The sequence below is a fragment of the Gopherus evgoodei genome, chromosome 7 (genome assembly GCF_007399415.2).
Source record: "Gopherus evgoodei ecotype Sinaloan lineage chromosome 7, rGopEvg1_v1.p, whole genome shotgun sequence".
Taxonomy (NCBI): Eukaryota; Metazoa; Chordata; order Testudines; family Testudinidae; genus Gopherus; species Gopherus evgoodei.
Genome location: NC_044328.1, coordinates 70,777,919 through 70,799,533, shown reverse-complemented (window position 1 = coordinate 70,799,533; position 21,615 = coordinate 70,777,919). Strand labels below are relative to the sequence as shown.

Here is a 21,615-nt window from a genome sequence, read left to right as displayed (position 1 = left end):
ATGCCCCTAATCCTGCAATTCCTGGATTCTGAAGCTTGGCCCCTTGCCAGACTGCAGCCTGGGTGAAACCATCCCCTCGCATGTCAGATGGCACAGCCCTGCTTTGCTTCTGAGACAGTGGGAAGAGGAGATCAACTATAGGGCACAGAAAGCCTCCCATGAGAGCTGGGCTACATCAGCCCCACAGAATCTATTGCAGGGAGGGTTCGGCAGGAGGGATGGGACAAGGGTCTGACCACTGAATCAGCGATTAATCCGAGCCAGCCACGTGAGAGGTGTGAAAGGCTACGGCCCCTTTCCCAGCTGAGGGCCTGGAAGAGCAGTCATGGAGGGTGTGGAGAGCCACCCCAAGTCCCTGTTTGGGTGGGGTTTCAGTCTCCTCCATCTCCTTTGGAGCTAAATAACATTCCAAACCAGCGTGCCCAGCCCAGAGCTCAGGGCCAAAAAACCCAGAGGCAGCAGTTTGCAGTGACAGGGTGACATTCACCCCTCTGCAGCAGGGACAGGGAAGACAGAACAGCAGGATCGTGGGTGGCAGTGTTTCTCCCCAGCGTGTTACTCCCATGTTTTCCAGACCACTGCAGCCTCCTGCTGCGTAAAGCAACACTGGGGTTGGATGGTGAAGCCGAGGAGAGCAGATGGACACCAGGCTCTTTCCTTAGCTTCAAACACACATAAAGGTACGCTTTCATTTCATTTCGGTCCCTGCTGTAGTTCATTCCAAGGTACCTGGATGCTACCACCACACGAGTTACCCCCAGGGCAGCTCAGGGAACCCAGCCTTGCCCCTTAGTGAACCTCAAGAGCTGCTGCTGCCCACAGAGCACTGTTTGGGATAGACAGCAATGTCTAGTGCTGAGCACTGAGAACCAGGGCCCAAAGGTTCAGGCTGGGGTGCTCAGCATTTCAGATGGATAAACTGAGGCACACAAAAAAACAACTTGACCAAGGCCATGAAGTACATTACTGCCAAAACTGGGATCAGCATTCAGCAATCCCCCCGCCCCCCAGGTCACTGCAGTGAGGCACCTAAATCCCCATTCAGATGCCCAAATTAAAGGGACCTGGTGATCAGGGTGCTGAGCTGACACAGCCCCTGCTGGCTGGAGTGGAAGTTGTGAGGGTTGATGAGTGTGTGCAGTGCATTGATAATACAAAGCCCTGACTCCCTATAACCTGGTCCTTCTCATGATTCATGCAGGGTGTGAGCCAGGCCCTGCTGCTCAGAACTGCCCCACCCATGGGACTGAGGCAACAGCAAGTGGGTAGGAACAGATGGGCTCCTGATCCAGCATGAGTGGCCATCTGTCAGTCAGCTCTAATGGGTTTTGGATCAGGCCCTTACAGAACAGGAAGCCTGTGCAAATGTCTCTAATAAAGGAAAACAAAGGAATTCATCCAGGGACCCAGAGCAAACACCACCCAAGCAGGATCACCTCAAACTGATCATCCTTCAGGGGGCACTGCCCGCCCCATAACCTGGGGTCACTATCCTGCTGGGAGCTCCCCATATAATAGGAGCAGTTGCTCCTCAGTGCCAAGTGTAGAGGGAAATGGGCTTGTAAGAGGGTTACCACATTCAGAGCACCCCCTGCATGGCCTGGAGCAGTCCTACAGCCCCCCACCTCAGCTTCCCTCCAAGGGTCCCAGAAATAATCTACTCATAGCAAAGAAGCTTTAACACAATATTCCCCCACAAGTGTACAGGGTAGAGGAAGGAAGGTGTAATTTACTTAATCTAATCCAGCTCCTAGAATAAATCCCCTTGAAGCAGGGTTTCCACAGCCCCCGCATCTTTATACAGACTGCACTCTTCATCTCAACAGCTTTTCTGAAGGAGGCCCTGCTGTACCTCCCCACAGCCTCAACCATGTCTACCTGCAGTCTGATTGGGGCCCATGAATTTCATTTTTCCCACCTGAGGAGGAGAATAGGCTGTGTCACAGATGGGGCTGAAGCCACTTTCCTCTTAAAGAGCCAGCTATACAGCAACAGAGCCTATTCCCATCTGTGTTCAATGGGTTACTTCAGGGAGGGACAGCTGCAATCAGCAAGAGCAGAGAGGGGGCTGGGAACACACCACAGCCTGTTGGAGGCAGAGGCATCTCAGTGGTCACTTGCCCCCAAGTCTGCTCTAGAGTAGGTTCTGTGATAGGAGTCAGGAGTGTAATGCCTGGTTTTACCTGTTAGGGGGCAGCAGACCTTCTGATAGGGGTCTCTAGCCTTCCTGGCTGGTGTGTCTCTCCTTGTCACCATCACACTGAGAAATCAGACAGCACCTTCCACCTGCAGATCTCACTTCACCTTCTACAGGAGTATCAGGAGCATTATCCTCATTTCACGGATGGGGAAACTGAGGCACAGAGCATTTGCAGACCTAGTCTTCAGAGAGGCTGCTCACCACTGGGATTTTCTCAGGCTTTCTGGTACAAAATGTGTCTTAAAAGACTGAGGTCTCAGTAACCGTAAAGAGCAGAGAATGAAATCAATTCCCCTGCACTCAGTATGCTCTGAGTAACCATGACAGGCGAGAAGATGCAGGGTTTATGGTTTGTGGCACACAAGCTGCTTTCAGGCCATGGACTTTCTGTCTCTATATTTTGCCATGACCCCCTTAACGTGTTCACAAATAGGCTTTTGGTCTCGACATTCTCCTGGGAAACAGCAGATCAGAGGTGGCAGCCTTAGCACCTTTTGGCTGCAGGAAAGCAGTAGGATATCTACCGTGGTGAGACAGTAAGTCACCCTCCTTCCCTCCGCTGCACTGATACTCACCTTCCTCCTTTGATATATATCCCACAACTGTGACCCACAGTGGCTCAGTTGCCAGCTGGGCTTTTGATCTACGAGGACAAAAGTGACCACATCAGAGCCTGGACTTGCAAGCTGCCTGTGCGGCTGAAGCATTTGAATAATAGAATATCAGGGTTGGAAGAGACCTCAGGAGGTCATGTAGTCCAATCCCCTGCTCAAAGCAGGACCAACACCAACTAAATCATCCCATCCAAAGCTTTGTCACGCTGGGCCTTAAAAACCTCTAAGGATGGAGATTCCACCACTCCGTAGGGAACCCATTCCAGTGCTTCCCCACTCTCCTAGTGAAATAGTGTTTCCTAATATCCAACCTAGACCTTCCCCACTGCAACTTCAGACCATTGCTCCTTGTTCTGTCATCTGCCACCACTGAGAACAGCCTAGCTCCATCCCCTTCAGATAATTGAAGGCTGCTATCAAAACCCCCCTCACTCTTCTCTTCTGCAGCGTAAATAACCCCCAGATCCCTCAGCCTCTCCTCGTAAATCATGTGCTCCAGCACCCTAATCATTTTTGTTGCCCATCTCTTCTGTAGTGGGGGGACCAAAACTGGACGCAATACTCCAGGTGTGGCCTCGCCAATGCTGAATAGGGAAGAATAATTATTTCCCTCAATCTGCTGGCAATGTTCCTACTAATACAGCCCAATATGCCATTGGCCTTCTTTGCAACAAGGGCACACTGCTGACTCAGATCCAGCTTCTCATCCACTGTAATCCCCAGGTCCTTTTCTGCAGAACTGCCACTTAGCCAGTCAGTCCCCAGCCTGTAGCAGTGCATGGAATTCTTCCATCCTAAGTGCAAGATTCTGCACTTGCTCTTGTTGAACCTCATCAGATTTCTTTTGGCCCGATCCTCCAATTTGTCTAGGTCACTCTGGACCCTATCCCTACCCTCCAGTGTATCTACCTCTCCCCTCATTTTAGTGTCATCTGCGAACTTGCTGAGGGTGCAGTTAATCCCATCATCCAGATCATTAATAAAGATGTTGAACAAAACTGGCCCCAGGATCGACCCCTGGGGCACTCCGCTTGATACCGGCACCAACTAGACATCGAGCCATTGATCGCTATCCGTAGAGCCTGACAATCTAGCCAGCTTTCTATTCACCTTATAGTCCATGCATCCAATCCATACTTTAACTTGCTGGCAAGAATACTGTGAGAGACTGTATCAAAAACTCTGCATGGAGCTAGAGCAGAGGTGGGCAAACTATGGCCCGCAGGCCACATCCAGCCTGGGGGACTGTCCTGCCCGGCCCTTGATCTCTCGACCGGGGAGGCTAGGCCCCAGCCCCTATCATAACCTTAGTCCCAGATTTGGACCTTAGCGTCCAAAATATGGGGGTTAGCATGAAAACCTCCAAGCTTAGTTACCAGCTTGGACCTGGAACTTGCTGCCACCACCCAAAAAATTAGAGTGTTTTGGGGCACTCTGGTCCCCCTGAAAAACCTTCCCTGGGGACCCCAAGACCCAAATCCCTTGAGTCTCACAACCAAGGGAAATAATCCTTTTTCCCTTCCCCCCTCCAGGTGCTCCTGGAGAGATACACAGACACAAGCTCTGTGAAACTACACAGAGAGACTCCCCCTCTCTGTTCCCAATCCTGAAAACAGGAATGCAAAGTCAGGCTAGCAATCCAACACACAGATCTCCCCTTGATTTCTTCCTCCCACCAATTCCCTGGTGAGTACAGACTCAATTTCCCTGAAGTAAAGAAAAACTCCAACAGGTCTTAAAAGAAAGCTTTATATAAAAAGAAAGAAAAAATACAAATAGTCTCTCTGTATTAAGATAACACAATACAGGGCAATTTCTTAAAAGAATATTGAATAAACAGCCTTATTCAAAAAGAATACACATCAAAGCACTCCAGCACTTATATTCATGCAAATACCAAAGAAAAGAAAACCATAGAACTTACTATCTGATCTCTTTGTCCTTACACTTAGAAACAGAAGATTAGAAAGTAGAACTACTTCTCCAAAGCTCAGAGAAAGCAGGCAGGCAGACAAAAGACTCAGAGACCCAATTCCCTCCACCCAAAGTTGAAAAAATCCGGTTTCCTGATTGGTCTAAAAATTCGGTTTCCTGATTGGTCCTCTGGTCAGGTGCTTCAGGTGAAAGAGACATTAACCCTTAGCTATCTGTTTATGACACGCCCCCCAAATTGCAGACAGTGGGGAAGCTCACTGGCGGCGATTTCCTTTTAGAACTTGAAAATAAACAGATTAATACAACACATAGATCTTTACATATACTCCTAAGTATATAACTAACAGACTCCTACATTTTAAGAACACTTTTTAACTACTGAATTTTGGGAAACTCTCACGGGAGAGTGCATCAGCAACTTTGTTAGAAGCTCCTGTGATGTGTTGAATTTCAAAATCAAAATCTTGGAGAGCTAAACTCCAACGAAGAAGTTTCTTGTTGTTCCCCTTGGCAGTATGAAGCCACTTTAGTGCAGCATGGTCAGTTTGTAGTTTGAACCGCCGTCCCCAAACATATGGGCGTAGCTTTTCCAGGGCGTACACAATGGCATAGCATTCCTTTTCACTGACTGACCAGGGACTTTCCCTCTCAGACAGTTTCTTGCTGAGGAACACGACAGGATGGAAGTTGTGATCTGTTGCTTCCTGCATGAGCACTGCTCCTATACCACGCTCAGATGCATCTGTGGTTACTAGGAATGGCTTGTCAAAGTCCGGGGCCCTGAGCACAGGGTCAGACATGAGTGTTGCCTTAAGTTGGGTAAAGGCCTTCTGACACTCATCAGTCCACTTAACTGCATTTGGCTGGGTCTTTTTGGTCAGGTCGGTCAATGGGGCAGCGATTTGGCTGTAGTGTGGTACAAATCGCCTGTAGTATCCGGCCAAGCCTAAGAAGGATTGGACCTGTTTCTTTGACCTTGGGACAGGCCACTTTTGGATAGCATCCACCTTGGCCTGTAGGGGGTTTATGGTTCCGCGACCCACCTGGTGCCCCAGGTAAGTCACTCTGTTTTGGCCTATTTGACACTTTTTGGCCTTAACAGTTAGTCCTGCCTGCCTGATGCGCTCAAAGACCTTTTCCAGGTGGAGTAGGTGTTTGGGCCAGGAGTCTGAAAAAATGGCCACATCATCGAGGTAGGCAACTGCAAATTCTCCCAGTCCAGCTAGTAGACCATCTACCAGCCTCTGGAAGGTAGCGGGTGCATTTCGAAGGCAGAAAGGAAGGACATTGAATTCATACACCCCCGCATGGGTGACGAATGCTGACCTCTCCTTGGCAGGTTCATCTAGCGGTACTTGCCAGTACCCCTTGGTTAAGTCTATTGTAGAGATGAACTGGGCACGTCCCAACTTTTCCAATAGCTTATCAGTACGTGGCATTGGATAGTTGTCCGGATGAGTTACAGCATTTAGCTTACGGTAGTCCATGCAAAAGCGTATTTCCCCATCTGGTTTGGGTACCAGAACCACTGGAGATACCCATGCACTGGTAGATGAACGGATTATACCCATCTGTAGCATGTTCTGGATCTCCCGTTCTATAGCAGCTTGGGCATGAGGAGACACTCGGTAGGGTGGGGTTCTGATTGGGTGAGCATTACCTGTATCAATGGAGTGGTATGCCCGTTCAGTCCGTCCTGGGGTGGCTGAGAACAATGCGGCGAAGCTAGTGCACAGCTCCTTGATTTGTTGCCGCTGCAGACGTTCCAGGGTGGTTGAGAGGTTCACCTCTTCCACGCCACCGTCTTTTTTTCCGTCGTAGTAGACACCGTCAGGCCACTCAGCATCATCTCCCTGGACTGTAAACTGACAAACCTGTAAGTCTCTGGAATAGAAAGGCTTGAGAGAATTAACATGGTACACTTTAGGCTTTAGTGAGGAATTGGGAAATGCTATGAGGTAGTTTACAGCTCCCAGGCGCTCTTGGACCGTGAATGGCCCTTCCCATGATGCTTCCATCTTATGGGCCTGTTGCGCCTTCAAGACCATAACCTGGTCTCCTACCTTGAAGGACCGATCTCTGGCATGTCTGTCATACCAGGCCTTTTGCTCTTCCTGAGCATTCTTTAGGTTCTCTCTAGCAAGGGCTAAAGAGTGTTGGAGGGTGCTTTGTAGGTTGCTTACAAAGTCCAGAATGTTAGTTCCTGGAGAAGGCGTAAACCCCTCCCATTGCTGCTTCACCAACTGTAATGGCCCCTTAAGCTCGTGACCATACACAAGTTCAAACGGTGAAAACCCTAAACTGGGATGTGGTACAGCCCTGTAGGCAAACAGCAACTGCTGCAACACTAGGTCCCAATTATTGGAGAATTCGTTGATGAATTTTCGTATCATGGCCCCCAAAGTTCCATTGAACCTTTCCACCAGGCCATTGGTTTGATGGTGGTACGGGGTGGCAACCAAGTGATTCACCCCATGGGTTTCCCACAGTTTTTCCATGGTCCCTGCCAGGAAATTAGACCCTGAATCTGTAAGGATGTCAGAGGGCCACCCTACCCTGGCAAAGATGTCTGTTAGGGCCAGGCACACAGTGTTAGCTCTGGTGTTGCCTAGAGCTACTGCTTCTGGCCATCGGGTAGCAAAGTCCACTAAAGTCAGTACGTACTGCTTTCCTCTGGGCGTCTTTTTTGGGAAAGGGCCCAGAATATCCACAGCTACTCGCTGAAATGGGACCTCAATTATGGGGAGTGGCTGGAGAGGGGCCTTGACCTTGTCTTGAGGCTTTCCCACTCTTTGGCATACCTCACAAGACCGGACATACTTGGCAACGTCCTTGCCCATCCCCTCCCAGTGGAAGGACTTCCCCAACCGGTCCTTGGTTCTGTTCACCCCAGCATGGCCACTGGGATGATCATGGGCTAAGCTTAAGAGCTTCCCCCGGTACTTAGTTGGAACCACCAACTGTTTTTGCGGCTGCCATTCTTCCCAGTGTCCACCAGAAAGAATTTCCTTGTATAAAAGTCCTTGGTCTATAACAAACCGGGATCGATTAGAAGAGCTGAGAGGCGGTGGGGTGCTCCGTGCCGCCGCCCACGCTTTCTGAAGGCTGTCATCTGCTTCCTGCTCAGTCTGGAACTGTTCCCTTGAGGCTGGGGTCACCAGTTCTTCCTCAGACTGTGGACTTGGGCTTGGTCCCTCTGGAAGCGATGTAGGTGATGGGGTTGTTTCCGTTGCTGGTGAACCGCTCTCCGCTGGTGCACCTGAGGGTATTTCAGGCTCTGGCTGAGCCTTTTGGGTATGGCTGTCTTTTGCTTCTGCCAGTTCTGGCTCGCTGGCGCCCTCTGGCGTTGAGTTTGAAGATGTGGTTGCACTTGCTGGTTGCTGTTCCAGTTCCGGGCCTGGGACTGGAGATGCTGTGGCTGTTTCAGTGGTTGGCATGGAATCCGGGTCCACTACCTCTGTCTGGGTCTCTGGTAACACAGACGGGGCCTCTGTGGACGGCTCAGGAACAGGAATGGGTCTGGAAGCTTGCCTGGTTTGGCTACGGGTAACCATTCCCACTCTCTTGGCCCGCCTCACCTGGTTGGCCAAGTCTTCCCCCAGTAGCATGGGGATAGGATAATTGTCATAGACTGCAAAAGTCCACATTCCTGACCAGCCTTTGTACTGGACAGGCAGTTGAGCTGTAGGCAAGTCTACAGCTTGTGACATGAAGGGGTAAATTGTAACTTTGGCCTTTGGGTTGATGAATTTGGGGTCAACGAAGGATTGGTGGATAGCTGACACTTGTGCCCCCGTGTCTCTCCACGCAGTAACCTTCTTTCCGCCCACTCTCAAATTTTCCCTTTGCTCCAAGGGTATTTGAGAGGCATCCGGGCCTGGGGATCTTTGGTGTGATGGTGGTGTAATGAATTGCACTCGCATGGTGTTCTTGGGACAGTTGGCCTTGATATGTCCCAGTTCATTACACTTAAAGCATCTTCCATCTGATGGGTCACTGGGCCGAGGTGAGTTACTGGAGACCGGTGAGGTTGAAGGGTAGGGTATCTGTGGCTTTACTTGGGTGGTATGTGGGGTCTTTGGCTGTCCTCGGTTGTAGGGTTTATGGTCTGTGTGCCCCCTGTGGTAATCGTTCCCCTTGACAGTAGCTTTCTTGCTTTCTGCCAGTTCCATCCATTTGGCTCCAATCTCCCCCGCCTCAGCGATATCTTTGGGATTTCTATCTTGTATGTACCGTGTGATGTCTTCAGGAACACCATCCAAGAACTGCTCCATTTGTATGAGGAGGTTCAGTTCTTCCAAGGTTTGAATGTTGTTTCCTGTTAGCCAGGCCTCATAGTTTTTTGCAATGTAGTAGGCGTGTTTGGGAAATGACACCTCTGGTTTCCACTTTTGGGTTCTGAAGCGCCGACGGGCATGATCTGGGGTTATCCCTATCCTGTATCTGGCCTTGGTTTGAAAAAGTTTATAGTCATTCATTTGCAGCTTAGGCATTTCAGCTGCCACCTCTGCTAAAGGTCCACTGAGCTGTGACCTCAATTCTACCATGTACTGGTCTTCGGGGATGTTGTACCCAAGACAGGCTCTTTCAAAATTTTCCAAGAAGGCCTCGGTGTCATCACCTGCCTTGTAGGTGGGAAATTTCCTGGGCTGTGGAGCAATAGTTGGCGCCGGGTTGTTAGGGTTGGCTGGCACATGCAGCCCAGCTTTTGCCAAGTCCAGTTCATGTTTTCTCTGTTTTTCCTTCTCTTCATTCTCTTTTTGTTGTTTTTCCATTTCTTTTTGTTGTTTTTCCATGTCTCGGCAGTGGGCCAACTCATCTTCTGCTTGTTTCCTTCGGTAGGCCACCTCTTCTTCTTCTAGTTTTCTTTTGTGTGCTGCCTCTTGGGCTGCCTGTTCTCTTTGGAAGGCTGCCAGTTTGATGCTTTCTTCCTTTTCTTTTATCTCCATCTCTTTTTGTTTTATTTCCAGTTGTCGCCTGTGTTCAGCTTCTTTGATTTGTTCTTCGGCGCCAATTTTTGCCTTAGAAGTCATGGTTCCTGTTTTCTTGTGTTGGGGTGCCCTCCGGTGTTTATCTTCTGAACTGCAGGCTCTGTTCCCTCCTGGAGTCTGCCTAGCAACAGTGCTTTTTTCCCTTTCTCTCTTTAGCTAATGTTCAATGAAGGGAAACCAGAAAAACCACTTTATTTGCATGCATATAAGTGCTGGTACTTGCCTCCTAATGGGAGGGCTATTGCATGACAAAAGACCCTCAACAGTCTCTTAATGGCTTCTCGCTTAACATGCAAGCCACAAACTGCCAGAGAGAGCAGAAAAAAAATTCTCTCTGGTTCCCTTTTAAAACCAAACTGTTTCTCTCTGCTAAAAAGCCCTTAGCAGAGAAAAGAAAAATATAATATTCCTACTGGCTTCTGGATTCTGTCTATATCCCACCGCTACCACCATATCATAACCTTAGTCCCAGATTTGGACCTTAGCGTCCAAAATATGGGGGTTAGCATGAAAACCTCCAAGCTTAGTTACCAGCTTGGACCTGGTACTTGCTGCCACCACCCAAAAAATTAGAGTGTTTTGGGGCACTCTGGTCCCCCTGAAAAACCTTCCCTGGGGACCCCAAGACCCAAATCCCTTGAGTCTCACAACCAAGGGAAATAATCCTTTTTCCCTTCCCCCCTCCAGGTGCTCCTGGAGAGATACACAGACACAAGCTCTGTGAAACTACACAGAGAGACTCCCCCTCTCTGTTCCCAATCCTGAAAACAGGAATGCAAAGTCAGGCTAGCAATCCAACACACAGATCTCCCCTTGATTTCTTCCTCCCACCAATTCCCTGGTGAGTACAGACTCAATTTCCCTGAAGTAAAGAAAAACTCCAACAGGTCTTAAAAGAAAGCTTTATATAAAAAGAAAGAAAAAATACAAATAGTCTCTCTGTATTAAGATAACACAATACAGGGCAATTTCTTAAAAGAATATTGAATAAACAGCCTTATTCAAAAAGAATACACATCAAAGCACTCCAGCACTTATATTCATGCAAATACCAAAGAAAAGAAAACCATAGAACTTACTATCTGATCTCTTTGTCCTTACACTTAGAAACAGAAGATTAGAAAGTAGAACTACTCCAAAGCTCAGAGAAAGCAGGCAGGCAGACAAAAGACTCAGAGACCCAATTCCCTCCACCCAAAGTTGAAAAAATCCGGTTTCCTGATTGGTCTAAAAATTCGGTTTCCTGATTGGTCCTCTGGTCAGGTGCTTCAGGTGAAAGAGACATTAACCCTTAGCTATCTGTTTATGACAGCCCCTCCCCTGCAGCCTCAGCTCACTGTGCCTGTGTTCTGGGCAGCGGGGCTGCGAGCTCCTGCCAGGCAGTGTGGCTGTGAGACCCCTCGTGTGTAGTGTATTAAATTGCTCCCTGTAGGAATGTGCTATGTACAGCGTATTACTTACAGCTACCAATCCTGGTGCACTGTAAGTAGCACATTCCTACAGGGATCAATTTAATACACTACAGCCAGCCCTCCATACAGTTTCAGAACCGCAAGTTTGCCCACTCCTGAGCTAGAGGGACTGTGCTGCTTAGCTGCTGAGATTCGGATGAGTTATAATTCACAATGGTCAGAGCACTGTGCTCATTCAAGATCACAGCACAGGGTTTTTCAAGCTGCCAGAGTCGGTAGTTTCCAGCTGGCCTGTCATTCCATCAGGAGCAGGAAGTCTTTTTCACTTCCTGGCCCCAAATGCTGCAGCCCATAGGATCCTGCCATTGATTTCAGGGGCAGCAGGCTAGGGTATATAGGTATAGTCTATAATATAGCTTGTACTTCTGAGCCAGCATGTTGGGCTGGAAGGTGCTAAATCAGCATAACTGGCTATTTATAGAGAGGCTGGAACCAGAACCCTGGAGCCAAACATTCTTGATGGTTAGAGGAGTTCAGGTCAGAGCTGAATTCTGTGTCTCAGGCCTGTAGCTAGTGTTATGAGAATATTAACCAGCAACAGCTGTAGTGAGCATCTGGTGTTTGTTACTGGCTCCCAGAGAGCTTTTGTGCATCTGAACCCTTTCAAGAGCTCAGGATTGCCTTTCCCGTAACACCCCAATGGCACAACGTTAGTTAGAACTGTGCAAAACAGTGGAGGCCACGCAGCCCAACTGGGTGAATTGTGTCCTGTGCCAGGCTGTTTGTCAGAAACAACAATGCTGATGATGAAGGCATGCAGCTCCTGGGGCAAAAGCTCTCAGCTCAGGTTAAAGGATGAGCAGAATAACAGCCCCCACACTCGGCCACAGCACAGGTTCTGCCTGCCTGAGCCTGCCACCGGTTTGGTCCAATGACTTAATGCTGCACCCAGATCCACTAAGCCAACTCCTGGTGCTTTCCTGGGGAGCAGGATTGGGCTCGGTCATGATACAATTCCCTGAGCCTGACTGACCCTTAGCCTGTAGCCCCTTTACAGAGCAAAGGGGTCCTAGGTCAGGTGTCCAGCCCTGCCCGGGGTTACAGAGCCCTTACACCAGGGGCAGGCAAACTTTTTGGCCTGAGGGCCACATCAGGTTTCTGAAATTGTATGGAGGGCCAGTTAGCGGGGGTGGTGTCTCCCCAAACAACCAGGCCTGGCCCAGCCCCTGCCCTCTATCCAACCCCCCCCCCCCGCTTCTTGCCCCCTGATAGCCCCCCGGGACTCCTGCCCCATCCACCTCTCCCTGTCCCCTGACCGCCCCTGGACCCTCCACCTCTGACTGACCCCTGCTGCCCTATCCAACCCCTTCTCTCTTTCCTGACTGTCCCCAGGGACCCCTGCCCCCATTCAACCCCCCCGTCCATGATCTCTGATCACTCTACCCCTATCCACACCCCTGCCCCCTAACCACCACTCCAAACTCCCCAGCCCTCTATCCAAACCCCCCTGCTCCCTGCCCCCTTACCATGCTGCCTGGAGCGCTGGTGGCTGGCGGCGCTACAGCCGCGCCGCCCAGAGCACCGGGTCAGGCTGGTTCTGCAGCTGCTCTGCTGGGCAGGAGCTCAGAGCCCCACCGCCCAGAGGATTGCGCCGGTGGCACAGTGAGCTGAGGCTGTGGGGGAAGGAGAACAGCAGGGGAGGGGCCGGGGGCTAGCCTCTTGGACCAGGAGCTCAGGGGCTGGGCAGGAGGGTCCCATGGGCCAGATGTGGCCCACGGGCTGTAGTTTGCTCACCTCTGCCCTACACCCTGTTGTTCTGCAGAAGCGTTGGGAGGGCCAGAGTAGTCAGTGAGTGATGGGGATAGAAGGGGCAGGAAGAGAGTGTGGTCAGGGCATCCCCCACCAGGATTCTGTGCCTCAGCAAAGCCCTGTTCAGACTGTGAAGCAAGAAAGCCCCTCTACAGTCCCTGAATAGGGAAGGTACAGGCAGCTTTCCAGGCCAGCACAGGGATGAATCGCTCTCTGCGCTGCCTGGCTTTCCCTCCCTGTGGCCTCCCCTCCCTGTAGTCTCCGCATTGTCTAGCTGGCTGTGTGCTTGCATCTGCCCACTCAGATCTGCATGCATCAGCTTCCTGGCCGCTCTCCTCCCCCTTCTCATTCCATACGGGGCTGTGGCTGACATGCCGTGCAGACCGTGTGCAGCTTTGCCACAGCCTTGATTGCTAGTCATTGTGGCCTGCCTGGCTTGAGGATTTTTGTGGCCTATCCCCATGACCTCTCCACTTCCGCTGCGTCTCTGCTAAAGCCCGTCTCTATCCCCATGGGGACACAAAGAGATTCAGAGGAAATGCTCCCAGCAAGAAAATAAAGGGCTTGCTAGGCTGCGTGGGATGGGAAATTACAGGGCCAATCCCTCCGTCATTACACAGGCAAGATTCCCAAAATCAGTGGGAGCTTTGCTTGAGCAAGATCTCCCCCACAGGAAGAGCCCTGCGCATCCTGTGATCCAACAGCTGTAGAATTTGCCCTAGAGTTCGCTCCATGCTGCAGAATTATGCTCCAGAATCTCAGCTTTCTTTTTTGTTAAAAATATACCTCAAGCCCTCAAGGTAGCAAAATACCCTTGCAGTTGTGACCTGAGTGTGAACTGCTGTGGCGGTTGACTTCAGTGGAATTACTCTGAATTTTCAGTCATGCACATGAGATCAGAACATGCTCCTAAGTAATTAAGCCCTGCAAGATAGGCAAGGGTTGTCACTCCCATTCAGGAATGGGAAAAGAGGGTCACAGAACAAGCAGCTGGCACACAGCTGCCCATTGGGTCAGTATGTAAAGGTGTGGGCCTTTCCTGCATACTCCCATGGGATCAGGTGTGGCACTGCAGGCGAACCCCACCTTATTTTCCAGTTAGTGCAAAAATTATTCCCTCTGTAAAGGATCAGGGCCAAGGGAAGCCAAAAACAACCAACCAAAATAGACGTGTGTCCTTTTAAAGTCTCGTGGCAGCAGCATTTTTAATCCAAGCTCGGAGGCCTCAGTTTCAAAGCTACTTGCCCAAGTCCTCAGAGAAAGTCTCTGCTTGCTCAGGTTAGTCTCTTGTAGCCAGGGAGAGGGAGATCACACACACCTGACAACCTGGATAGCTTCTAGCTCCCTGGTTTTGTTTAAATAAGTCAGCCCTAGGGTGAAGCGGGGAATCTTCTGCTGTGATTGTGAGCACCTGGCTGTCCCTTCAGAGACAGGACACTCCTTTGCACAGCAGCAGAGCACCGGCTGGCACTCAGGAGCCCTGACTCCCAGTTTCTTGCTCTACCCATAACATGAGTGAACTAATGAGGAACAAGTATCAAAGGGGTAGCATGTTAGTCTGGATCTGTGAAAGCAGCAAAGAGTCCTGTGGCACCTTATAGACTAACAGACGTATTGGAGCATGAGCTTTCGTGGGTGGATACCCACTTCATCGGATGCATCCCACGAAAGCTCCAATAGGTTTGTTAGTCTATAAGGTGCCACAGGATTCTTTGCTGCTTAGTGAGGAACAGTATATTAAAGGGTCAGATAATCTTGTGGCTACTTAAAAAGTCCCTTGGAGTGAAATCATTCGCTCTAATGTGTAACCGTTAAGCACTTTTATTGCTGATTTAAAATCCATTAAGACTACATTACGTTGGATTATGAGATTTTGGCTACATTTCCCACATTTGCATGTAGATATTATTGTTGCAGAGTTTTTCAGAGAAATGGAGCAGGTGCACAAAATGCATAAGGTTATACAATTATAACATGGAAGCAGCATGTTAGTTACAGAAAGTTGTACCACATGTACTGGCAACAAACTCCCATGAAGAACCCCTTTAAACTTTAGCAATAAGAAATCCAACACGTTCCATCAACTTCCTCTGTCCCCAACGTTTTATGGCTGTCATGTCAGCCCACATCCCCTACTTCTGAGAGCGTACATCTTTCTAGAAAATATTTGTACAGTACATTGTTTTCACTTATAAACCAAGCAATTTCTCTCTTCCCCAAAATGTAAATCTATCATTATCTACATATCTGTTCAAGCATTGTTAAAAGTTAGAAATCTCCTGGTTCTCCTACATTTTGCATTACTCAAAAGCATCAGATCAGTAACAAATGTCTAAATGTACTACCAGTACCCAATAATTCCTGTTTCCCAAAGCTACAGAGAACAATTTAAGAATACCAGACTGTATTACCACACTCCCATGCATAGCATCCTGGGCCACCTGTATTTATTCACCTTAAGCCCCTTTTAATAAATTACTCTAACTGTCCAGCAGTAAAGTCCAGAAGTGTCCTGTCTCCTCTGTGTTAAACTCTCTATATTTACAGAAGCTGGGCTGCTTTCTCAGGAAAATGCTTTTTTTAAATGAAAAAGTCAAAGAATGGTGCGGATCACATTGACAAAAGCCATGACAAGAATATAAAGGCTTAGAGAACAACAGGTGCATGTGCATCTGAACTGGTACAGTTCATGAATCAATCCATCACTGAGCTCACTCACTGATAGGAGCTGACCTTTTTAGATTTAGGACTGTTTGACCCACAGCCTTGATCTTGATGTATCATGAACTGAGGTTGGTACACAGCCCTTAATAGCCTAAACCACAATGGTCTTGGATGAATCCTGATAACTTGGAGTCTGATTCTCCACTGCTTTGCATTTTGCATTACTGTTTACACCAGTGTTAAGTGTGTGCCAGATGCTCCCAAATCCAGATTCTCCAATCATGCCAGGGAAAGCATTAGACACTCACGGTGCACGGGTAAAAATGAGACTGGAGGCTCCAAGTACTGGCAAATCGTTCCCTTTGAAACACTTCCTTACAGTGTTTGCTATGGAGCACTGTAATCACAAATGGCCAGACATACAGACGAAAACAGCAATAGCATATTTAACTGTCAGGCCGGTGAAAGGGACACCGTCAGGTTAAAAATCCTGGGCCAGATCCACAGCTGGTGCAAAGTGGCACAGCTCCATTGAAGTCTATGGAGCAACAACAATTTAAATCAGCCGAGGCTCTGACCCAATAGACTACAAAAAAGCCAAATTGCTTCACCTGTGTTATTGTAACTCCTGAAATAATAAAAATGGAAAAGATTTGTCCAAGACCAAATGTCCTTTCTGCAGCCAGTGCCCTAGGTTTACATTTAGTGCTGCATTCAGCTTGAACAAATGAAAATACACTGGTCAGTTTCCCTTTTGCTTCTCACCAATTTCACTGTCCAGCTCACACAATGCTGTAATGCATGGGTTGCAGACACTGCAGGGGCAGGTTTGCAATACAAACGAAAAGCGATTTCCTGGGAATTTAACTCTCTAGCCATAGATACTAATGGAAACACCCTGCCCTCTTCCAGTTGTATGCTGGGGTAGTTTTAGAAGAGAAGGAGTCAGAGCAGTGTGAAGCTTGAGTAATGCAGAGGTGAATTTAGCACAGCTGTGCACATGAGTTTACTGAAGATGGATTCCTTGCACAGCCAAGACTAGACACATTTTTGCAAAGATAAAAGAGTTGTTATACCTGTCAATCTGCAGATGAGTCAGCTGTTTGAATAGCTTGTGAAAAACCTTTAGGCACTGACATATGTAACACAGATCCCTGGGCCAAACTCCGCTGGCATTTACACTGGGTGTACATCTGCAGTGATCCCATAAAAGTCGTTGGAGCTACTCTGGATTTACACAGGAGTAAGTGATGACAGAATTTGGCTGCTTTTCTCACTGGCTAACAGTAGTCCTGGCCCATCAAGAAAAACTTTATAAATAGAACCAATTTTTGTAGGTTAAGTTCCCCTGCTTGTTATTTGCTCCCAGCATGGTGGGTCTCAATAGTACCTCAGTCCCCCCTAGTGGTGAATTAAGTGTTGGTGAAAGGTCTGACAACACTAATGTCCTTTCTATATGCATAGGCAGTAGCCGCACAAGCTTCGCCACCAATGTGCCAGATCTCAATGACAGCACTTGAGGCTGGGAGGGATGTTCGGTATCCTTTGTCATTTCAATTATCGGCCTCTGCTGAGATTGCCAACAACAGGGGCAGTTAATGCCAACTGTTTATTGTGATGTAGACACCTGTCCGCTAGGGGCTGGGCTGAGACCCACCAACTCATTTCAGAGAGACCTCCAAAGAGATATCAGGCAACACCAACTTCCAGTCACTACCAGTCTGGGCTAAATGGATGGTCTTGCCATGAAAGAGTTGGCAGCCCATGCCCACTCTCCCCCAGCTCATCCAGTCCCCTTCGCTGAAGGCAATGGAGTTTCGCCATAACTGAAATGGAGAATAAGACACATTATTTTTGCCTTTCAACTCAAAGCAGTGAGAACAACTGCTGACTAATTAGATGTCACATTGGCTGCAGATATGGCACTGTTGCTCTCAAAGCAAATGCTTTAAATGGAGGGGGAGTAATCCAGATAGGAGATGTTAACCCACACAAGCCATTCCCTCTGTGTCTGCCACATAGGGGCCAACTCGGCAGATCGCACTCATGTGGAGTAAGAGAGGTAGGACTGGACCGAGCTATAAGTAATGTACCTGATTCTCCTCTCAGTGCACTGTGAGGCCCCAGTTTGAGCATGCAAATAATCCTATTGACTTCAATGGAATTTAATCACAGACCTAAAGTTAACCACATTCTTCAGTGCTTTGCTGTCTCAGGTCTAAACCAGGAGCAATTCCAATGTAGTCAATGGGACCAGATCCGCAGCTGGTGTAAATGGGTGCTGCTCCTCTGACTTCAGTAGAGTTACCCTGATTCCTGTGAGATGAGTTTATGGCCCAACAGCATGCCATAGCGCTGCGTGTCTTTACCAATTAGGCCTTGTTGGGCCCTTTATCATCCCTGTTCTGTACACACAGCCTGTAATGATGATCAGCATAGAATGGTGGGAGCTAGTTATTGGGTTCTGCAATTGGGTGTTTCCACTGGAAAAAACAAGCCTGATTCTGATCTACCCTAAGGCCTCTTTATGTTGCACCAGGAGTGCAGATGCCATAAAGCGAAAGTAAATGCAAGACGTTACTACAGTTTCCTCTTGGGATTATATGGCCAAGAACAGGTGCAAGGTTGTATCTGCTCCCTCATACAAATAGATAGACCATGCCAATAAGACACAATACTTAGTCCTGCCATGAATGCAGGGAACTGGACTAGATGATCTCTCAAGGTCCCTTCCAGTCCTACGATTCTATGATGCAACATGGACATCCTCTCTACGACTCCAGTAATACCATTTACACGTGGATCTGAAGACACCCTTTCTGATGCAGTATAATACAGGATGGGGAGAGTTATATTGCTTCACTAGGGATGAGCTGGGTACAAACCGCTCAGGATTTAGCATTTAGCAAGCCCCAGTCATGAGGCACCCCGTAATCCCACGTCAGATATTCCCCACCTACATGCATGCTTAGTGTCAGACATAACTGAGGCTCCTTAGAGTTTGGGAGTCCCACAGGTTTGGCATGAATAAAAACCAAAAGAAAAGCCCAAGCTGACAGATCAGATTCTGTATGTTTTATACACACAGCTAGTTAGTAATGTTCCATATTGAGGGCAGGGGGATCTCTGATATATAAAAGGACTCAGATGTGTTTTCATCTGAATCATAAAGGAGCTCAATCCTTCGCTCCTGCTAGCAGTGAAGTCTATGGGAAACAGACATGGGATCAATCCCTGTGTGTTCCCACGTATGTCTGATGTATCAAACATGCTACTTATATACAGTAGCAGTCACATATAAGGGACATATATTTCTGTTCCAAGTGGGAGGCCTTTTTATGTAAATGAAAATTAAAAAATGCAAAAAACCTAGAAACTTTCTTCCACATTCCCCTGAACTTTGGAAAGATCTGCCTCACTCTGAGGTTTTCAGAACCCCAAATTAGCCTTTACAGCCTGTGTCTGATGAAATTAAGAACAAAGGCCAAATCTAGTTAAATCAAAGATTTTGGTTTCAAAACTGAGCTTCTCGGAGGTGGGGGGGAAACACAGGGCAGATTCCACACCCTAAATCACTGGAACTGCATGGTGAATAGCTCACCTTGCTCTGTTATCATTATCCAGGGAAATTCCCCTTGCAGAACAAACCAAGGAGAATGATCCCTTGTAATCACAGCTCCCCGTTCACGTTGTGTTTGTGGGGAGAAGAGCAACTTTCAATTCCCTACATTTACCCAACTCATTTGCAGGTGGCACCTTTCGACTGACTGATGCATGTGTATCTGGCTCGGGTTTTCATGTATGATAGGACATATAATGTCATACAAACGTCATGTGTGGATAAATCCAAAGAATGTGTGTGTGTGTATATATAACTATATAAACACTGCTACTGTGACTAGATGATTGTTTCGGTTTTGTTCTACATCCAGTAGCTCCAGAATTATCCACTGAATGTTTACTCAGCACGTGTGGCATAAATATATTTATACAGTAAAACTGACGCTTGGCATTTTTTTTTTGCTGACCAGCAACAAATTTCGCTATCTTTCGACTGTAAACCAAGCCTCAATAAATATGCCATGCTCAGCAGAGAGCAATCTTGGTTTTTGCCGCGCTCTAAGCCAGGGGTTGTGGGGGCGGACGCGCTGGAGGAGGTCCTGGGGGCACTCGGGTTGGGGATGGTCCAGGAGGCGGCTGCCTGGAAGGAGGCTGCAGAGAGGCCGAAGGCGAGGTGTTTCTCGGAGCGTTGTTGAGGGGGGTGGCATCATGCTTCGGCGGTGGGCGGTATGGGGTGGTGCTTCCGTCTGATTTCACCCGAGTGAAGTTTATGCATCGCCCCTAGTTAAAAGAAAAATTGTTATTCGTAAAGCCTCCGTGTGTTTTGCAGCAGCTAGCAAGCCCAGTGCCAAAGGGATTGGAGACAGCAGTGCTGTAACGCTGTTTTTTTCTATGGAAATGCCTATAGATCTTCAGCCACCGGACATTTATTGCACCCCCACCAGCAAAGTTCAGACCTTCGCTTTATCAAACACTCGGGGGTTCGGACATAGGTTTTGCTTGAGCCTATTATTGAGAAAAAGGCCCATTCTGAAATTCAGCTCCTGCGCTGAAGTCTCCCAGGGGCAGGGCTGGTGCAACCATTTAGGCGAACTAGGCGGTTGCCTAGGGCGCCGAGATTTGAGGGTGCCAAAAAGCACCCCCCAATTTTTTTTCAAATGGTTGAGCAGCCGCTGCTGCTGGGACAGAGAGGGAGTCTGAGCTGCCAGCGGCAGCCGGCAGCCCAGGGGGTCCCCTGGGTCAGGGCGCCGCCGCGGCAGCCGGCAGTCCAGGGGCTCCCCTGGGTCAGGGCGCCGCCGCGGCAGCCAGCAGTCCAGGGGGTCCCCTGGGTCAGGGCGCCGCCCCGGCAGCCGGCAGCCCAGGGGCGGGGGTCCCCTGTCCCAGGGAAAGCCCAGGCTGCCGGCTGCCGTGGAGGCACCCTGACTCTGGGTCAGGGAGCAGCCGCGGCAGCCGGCAGCCCAGGGTGTCCGGAGAGGGCGGCAGGCAGCTCCCGAGGAGCTGCCGCAGCCATGCCTGCAGACGGTCGGCTCCTCATGCGCGGCTCTGGTGGACCTCCCGCAGACACCACTGCGGCAGCTCCACCGGAGCCATGGAGCACCGGACCGCCTGCAGGCACCACTGCGGCAGCTCCACCGGAGCCGCGGGACCAGCGCGAGGGGCGGTGAAATTGCCATCTGCCTAGGGCGCTCAAAACCCTAGTGCCAGTCCTGCCCAGGGGTGTTTGGAAAAGGAGTCTCTGAGTGGGTGGCTCTATCACAGTCATGCTACAGTACTTTGAACTTCCACTGCACCTTGTCAGCCACAGATCTCAAAGCTCTTCCTGCAGGTATCACCATTTGACAGCTGGGAAAACAACGGTACAAAGCTGGGGCAGACTTGTCTAAAGCAGAGCAGTGAGCTGGGCGGGGGAGGGGTGGGCAGAAGTGGGAGGAGAAAACAAGATTCATGACTCTCAGGCTCCTGCTCTAACCACTAGACGTCATTATGTCTAAGGACTGGTGATATATACAGAACAAGTCAATGTATGCTCAATGAAGAGGAGTCTCACATCTTGCTTTGCCTCTCCATTTAGAGCTATACTACCATTGCCCCATCTTCTGTGCATACAAGAGACTGCTGGAGAAAGCACAATAGCCCTGACCCAGCAGAAGGCAACATACCTTGCCCCAAAACTAGTCCAAGTCTTGCTTTGGACAAGGCCTAGGGATGCATGCACATCACATGCACTAGCATTCAAAAGCAACGCAGTTCTTGGACCTGAAACCAGCCACTTTAAAGCAGGGTCTGCTGATGGTTTACATGGAAAGGAGGCCCAACTTTGTGATGCTCACTCTAGCCCTGCTGGTAGGGTTATGCAGGGCATGGCCTAGGGTCCTTAGCCCTCTGGTCCCACACCGAGAACACCAGCAAGTCATGTGATAGCGTAACGT

The 21,615-nt window shown here is 49.1% G+C and overlaps 2 protein-coding genes across 2 annotated transcripts in view; both read right to left on the bottom strand.

Moving 5' to 3' along the window:
• ANXA8L1 (annexin A8 like 1) overlaps positions 1-12,708 on the bottom strand; it is a 36,932-nt gene extending 24,224 nt beyond the window's left edge. Inside the window, exons 1-2 of the mRNA XM_030569430.1 lie at positions 12,679-12,708; positions 2,776-2,843 (exon numbers count right to left, since the gene is read on the bottom strand). The gene's annotated coding sequence lies outside the window, so the exon portion shown is untranslated. The remainder of the gene's footprint in view (positions 1-2,775; positions 2,844-12,678) is intronic.
• Positions 12,709-14,775: 2,067 nt separating this feature from the next.
• ANTXRL (ANTXR like) overlaps positions 14,776-21,615 on the bottom strand; it is a 79,801-nt gene continuing 72,961 nt past the window's right edge. Inside the window, exon 18 of the mRNA XM_030570681.1 lies at positions 14,776-19,966. Coding sequence (XP_030426541.1) covers positions 19,745-19,966 — 222 coding nt within the window. The 3' untranslated portion in view covers positions 14,776-19,744. The remainder of the gene's footprint in view (positions 19,967-21,615) is intronic.